Source organism: Cylas formicarius, unplaced genomic scaffold, assembly GCF_029955315.1.
Source record: "Cylas formicarius isolate icCylForm1 unplaced genomic scaffold, icCylForm1.1 PGA_scaffold_7__23_contigs__length_41026272, whole genome shotgun sequence".
NCBI classification, from domain to species: Eukaryota; Metazoa; Arthropoda; class Insecta; order Coleoptera; family Brentidae; genus Cylas; species Cylas formicarius.
Genome location: NW_026844352.1, coordinates 24255682 through 24261389, shown reverse-complemented (window position 1 = coordinate 24261389; position 5708 = coordinate 24255682). Strand labels below are relative to the sequence as shown.

The 5708-nt window shown below is 33.9% G+C and overlaps 1 protein-coding gene across 13 annotated transcripts in view; it reads left to right on the top strand.

The window, feature by feature from the left end:
• The window catches only part of LOC132705304 (protein sprint), a 298697-nt gene that overhangs the window by 288916 nt on the left and 4073 nt on the right, over positions 1 to 5708 (top strand). For 10 of the 13 annotated variants that reach the window (XM_060675806.1, XM_060675805.1, XM_060675803.1 and 7 more), the window contains 7 exons: positions 2100 to 2305; positions 4132 to 4323; positions 4379 to 4584; positions 4643 to 4890; positions 4948 to 5062; positions 5122 to 5343; positions 5396 to 5684. In XM_060675806.1, the coding sequence (XP_060531789.1) occupies positions 2100 to 2305; positions 4132 to 4323; positions 4379 to 4584; positions 4643 to 4890; positions 4948 to 5062; positions 5122 to 5343; positions 5396 to 5684 (1478 nt within the window). Of the gene's footprint in view, positions 1 to 807; positions 912 to 2099; positions 2306 to 4131; positions 4324 to 4378; positions 4585 to 4642; positions 4891 to 4947; positions 5063 to 5121; positions 5344 to 5395; positions 5685 to 5708 lie in introns of those variants that run through there. The other 3 variants (XM_060675810.1, XM_060675808.1, XM_060675814.1) reach the window with 2 other exon arrangements.

The following is a 5708-nucleotide window of genomic DNA, read 5'->3' as shown; positions in this document are numbered from 1 at the left end:
CAACGTCAAAACAACACACCGAACAACACAACTACGGCGAAACCGTTTTATTTCTGATGTTAAATGTCAATGACGTTTGTGTTCATTAATTCAAAAATTACATTCACGGTCGCTGAATGTCATCGAAATACTTAAAGATGCGGTACAAAAGTGCGGCATTAAAATTTATGAGTTTAGAAAAATATAAAAAAATAATGGTCGACTACCTGCTCCCAATTCGCGGTTTTCAAAACAGTTAGTTGTTGTTGTAGTTCATGTTAGAATTAACTTGTTAGTAATGGGGAAAGTGGAACAAATTTTTATCTTCCTTTTTAACATACTAAAAGCCCCCGGATGTACCTTTGACCAAGACGCCTCAAAAAAGATCCGATATCTTGAAAATCGGTAGTACAAAACTATCACATATGTCACTATCACAAAACTATCAGAATGTCGATAGAGCAAAATTGAAGGGCATAAAATAATACGTAGAAAATATGTATTTTCAGTCTTTTACCTACAATCGTATTGAAGATATAAAGCTACAGTTTTTTTTTTAATAAGTTAAAATTTTGTATGTACCAAAAGATAGTCCTAATCCCTACTGCTTGACTACTAAATGCTCACTTTGTATAAAGTTTATAATTATGATTAACAATAATTTTATCTTTAATGGTCAATAAAAAAACACGATTTTTTTGTCGGGTTTCCGTTTTTGACCGACTATAGTAGGCCTACATTTACTCACATTTAAAAAATGGTTTTGTTGGTAAATATAAATTACCAAATTCGTTGTTTATTTGTTCGCTTGATTGGTGTTGACTTTTTACTTAAGGTGTTGAATAGATACATTGTTAGGGCAAACAAATACTTTGTACTGGTGAAAGCTCATCGGAAATTAGTCAGAAAAGGCAAAATTCCACGATTTCCAGGTAAGTGAGGTTATTTAATTTATAGGTTTCGTGCTACTTTAAGAGAGAATAGTAGAAGAGCACATTATCAGCTACGTTACACTTAGATGTAAGTAAAATCAATAATCCTTTTCAATATTTATTATTTATTATATATTTATTATCAAATTGCGCGGTCTTCGCGATCGTAAGATTCATGAAAACTGTGATTCATTGATTTTTTGTTTCAGTATAATGGATGTATAACATTGTACTGTGCAGCTTATAGCAGATTCAGTTGAAATTAAACAGAAGAGCTTGAAAAAAGCAAGCGAGGATCGAAATGATGGAAAATAGATTTTATGGGAGAATAAAACTGAGCTGACAGTTCACGTAAAAAGCAGAAGGGTCTACACTAGGCCAAGTGGTATAAAAGCGTCAAATAATCCTCAGAAAAATGTGATGGAAGAATTAACAGGTCTAGATCCGATTCCAAATCCGATTTCAACTTAATATTCGAATGTATTTTTTGTAATAAGAAATGTCTTCATAATCGTGAAAATCGAGCTAATAAAACCAGCCTTGTCACAACATTGGAAGTTAAAAATACCATCATAAAACACTGCGAAAGAAGAAATTATCAATGCAATGGTGTATCATGTACCAACTCATGAATTGATTCGGGCGACCTTGATGAAAATTAATTTGTTCATGTTTTTTTTTGTATATTTTGTGTCAGTTATAATATTACATATCTAAAATTATTCTCATTTGTGTATTTTATTTTGTATTTATTGATAGATGTTGTAGCTTTCTGATATCAAATAACTGTTGCAAATTTTCACTATTTTAAAAAAGTTGAAGCTATTATATCCTCAATACGATTATAGGTAAAAGGCTGGAAATACATATTTCCTATGTATTTTTTTATGCCCTTCAATTTTGCTCACTTTATATTTTTTGATATATGTGATAGTTTTGGAGCTATAGCAAGATTTTGTCCAAAAGTCCCAAATTTCAAGATGGCGGACCTTTTTTGAGGCCTTTTGGTCAAAGGTACATCCGAGGACTTGTAGTATGTTAAAAAGGAAGTACAGTAACACCTCTTCAAGGCAGTCCCAACTTTATAAAAATTTGTTCCACCTAAAAATTTATTTGTATTGTACTAATGTGATATTTTTTACTAAATAATTGCAATTGTTGATTTTTCAAATCAGATTTTGGTTTCAGAAGCGATGCGTTTCTCGAACCATATCTCCAAGGTCTCAGCGACCGCCACAGTCCGCCTGACATAGCGGCCCCAAGTCCATCCCCGCCACTATGTAGAGGAGCTATTCCACACCCCGTCGCATCTCTATCGGGGTCAGTTTCTAGAGAGTCATTGGTGTCGTCACATGGCGGAGGCTCGGATGCGAGTAGCGAAGGCAGTGAAGAGGGTGCGTTGAATTATCTTTAATAAATTGGTACTTGCCGGTGTTATTAAAAATTGTGACATAATTTCGAAAATCGCATGGAAATAATTTTAATTAGCTATCTTAAGTTCACAGCCACCATCCAGAGATCCACAAATTAAAGTTGAATTATTACGGCTAATAATCATTTTTCACACAGGGTCTTTTATAGAAAGACGATTTATTAAATTATATGACAATAGATCGGGCAGGTTTGAAATATTATTTCATTTTAAATTCCTTTAAAATAAGTAAAATTTTAATTAAAAAAAATGTTGCGTTGCCTAAATTGGGATTTAGCAAATTTTTTCTGCCGATATAAGAGCATCTATCAATCATATGCAACTTTTCGTTTTCGTATGATAATACGAATTTTACTGTTAATTAACAATCAAAAAATGGCAAATAAAAAAAATCACTTTTTATAAAACTTCCGGATTCTTCCTGCGTCCGTTTTTGTTGACTCGAACTTGCTAACGTTTCGCATTTTACTTTTTTTTAAGGCTTTAGCAATGCAGGTAAATTACGTTTTATTTAATTTGATTTCTATAAAATAAATTATGAAATTTGGAAAACGTTCGCAAATATGTGACAAAGTATGCTAAGTATGTACCGAAATGTTATGAAATGTTGTATTTTTACATTTACATTTGCAAAAAACTAATAACTTTCTTATTTTAAAACTTATAGTTTTTAAATAAAAAAAAATAAAATGTGCATGTCGGAAAAAAGCATCCTCGATTCGAAATTTCTTGCATGCATCAGTATTTAGTTCTTGTCTGGTAAAAAAGTTGTGAGGAGGTCTACCATTAGGATACGCTTGTGTATAAAGACAAGTTTCCAAGGAATTACAGTTTGCACGCCTATAAAAAAAACTGCATATTTGCCGTTAATGAGCAATTAAATGATTATTGATGATGATAATAAATTTTTTATTTTAATCAGTCGAAATTTGTATTACAACTGCGCAATGTCCAATAAAGCAATAGGACAAAACGCCTCAAGACATGACAGCAGCCCACTAGATTTTTTTTATCTTATAAATTTTGTGACCTCGTTATGCATTGCTTTTATTTTGTTTTTTTTTTATTTATTTATTTATTTACTTTTTATTTATTTATTTATTATTTAGTTATTTTTGTTAGTAAGAAAAAATGACAGAAGACAAAAATTTCTAAATAAAAAATAGAATTAAAAAAAAAACTTTTTTTTTACGTCATTGAATAAGTTTTTAAGTAGGGTTGACTAATTCAATCCCCTACACCCTTAAAAAAATATGCAGAAAGTGTGTTTTTGTTTACGTGATTATTGTTTATCTGTTTTGGTTTAAAAAAAAGAAGAAAAACATTAATTTTCTGCCATATTTGTCGCCCGATATCTCCCTAATGGTTGTATGACAAAAAACAACCCTTCATTTTAAACAAGGAATCACCCCTTCAGTTTTATCATTTGTTTAGAAACATCCTGTTAATGGTTCAAATTAAAGAAATTCATTTATCTGACTTCTGACCGCCCAAGGCCTACATTTCAAGACTTTTCAAAACTAAAACGCGAAACTTTTGCGTCTGCGCGCAATTAAATTATCACAACGCACTTTCATTGGTTAATACAATTATGACGTTACCTGTCGTCCAATGTCGTTTGAGATTGCGCAGTGACATCGGATAATTACGACCGATTTGTGACGTAATTCGAGGGAAATATATATGTATAAATGACACAATAGCAAAGAAAGGTGAATATCATATATAGAACCGTTGCTTAGTATACTTCGAGCAATGCGGCCTCAATAAAATTATTATTGATGTTAGGATATGGTGCCACATGTGACATCAGCCTTATGGAACGCCTTGTGCTTTCCCACCCTATTTGGTTTTTGCCGGGAATTCAACGGGCTGGTGCATTTCATTTACTTCAGGGCAAAGAGGAAGGTTGTTTCGTAGTTAGAAAATCGTCTCAATCAGATACCATGGCGTTATCCGTTCGCTTACCCCCAGATAAAGGTAATATATCAGACAAATAACATTTTTCAAATTGCTGTAGCACAGTTTGCATCAGGTCCTTATATCGAACATTATCTCATCCATTCCTCGGAAGGGCGTCTGGGCTTAGAAACCAGCGAAAATCGGTTCGTCGATATGGCAGCTCTTATAGCTCACTATTCGAGTTGTTGTGACGAATTGCCTGTACAACTAGCGTTACCCAAGACGATTAGGGAATCCAAGAGCCGCCAACAGCTGTCATCCTTAGCTCTTTTGGGGCAGGTTTGGCACCCTAGTTATTTACCATGATGTTCGTTATTAATGGGTTTCCATGTTGCAGGAATTTTGGCGTTACAGTCCGCCTCCTTCTACGGCATCCAGTCCGGACGCCGATTTAGTGCTCAACTTGAACCCGCTAATGACTACATTTAAGCAAGCTGAACCTTCTACTCCCATGCAATCAAAACCAGCGCGACCAAATACTCTTAATCTCTTGAATAAAAATGATCCGAAATCTGAGATAACGAGAAGTATGTCTTCGCTTAAGGGCGAATTGGTGTCAAAAACGCCGCCACCACCACCACCCCGGTAAAACTTTGAGAAAAAATATAAAATACAAATTTGATATGAGTATGATAATTGCAGATGGTCTAAGCCGTCGACCCCTCAACAGAATAACTTTACTGTAACAACCACAGTAACGTTTAGTGTAAATTCTCAAAGTCCTAATAACGAGAAACCGTTACCATCAAAATCAGAGGTATGATGGTAACTATTGAATTGTTAGCTATTTGTTATTGTTTATCAATTATGATGCAGGCAGAGGCGACACAAGGTGATTCGAAAAGAATATCGCCGCAGGGCCAGTCTAATTCAACAATTTCCTCCAGGGGCGGAATTAGGCATCAAGTAATGTCCCCTAACTCTGTGTTATCTCCAAGTTCGGATGTCCTTTCGCCAGATACTTTGTCACCACTTTCTGTAAGCAAAGGAACTAGACAAAGTAAAAGAACGAAACAAAAGATCTCAAAACATTACCAGGTAATTTGCTTTGACAAAACTGGTATTAGACGTAACTTTTATTATATTGTAGGAAAGTGATATCGTAGATTCTCCAACCATGCACTATTACAAAAGCGGACTCGGTGATAAAATAAGCGATTATGAAGATGTCTGGACTAATGAAGGAAACCTTATAAACGCAAAAAATGCCAATCCGAACTTTGCTTCTCCGGATTTATTGCAGCATACTCCAGCAAATGATACCACTAGACATATTGTTTCTCTAAATAATAATGTATTAAGTCCAACTGACTCATCCCATAATGGTTCATCTCATCGTAGTGTTTGTAGTACTCCTATACAGAATAATTTGAATAAAGGTAACTTATTAAGATTGTCTTTAG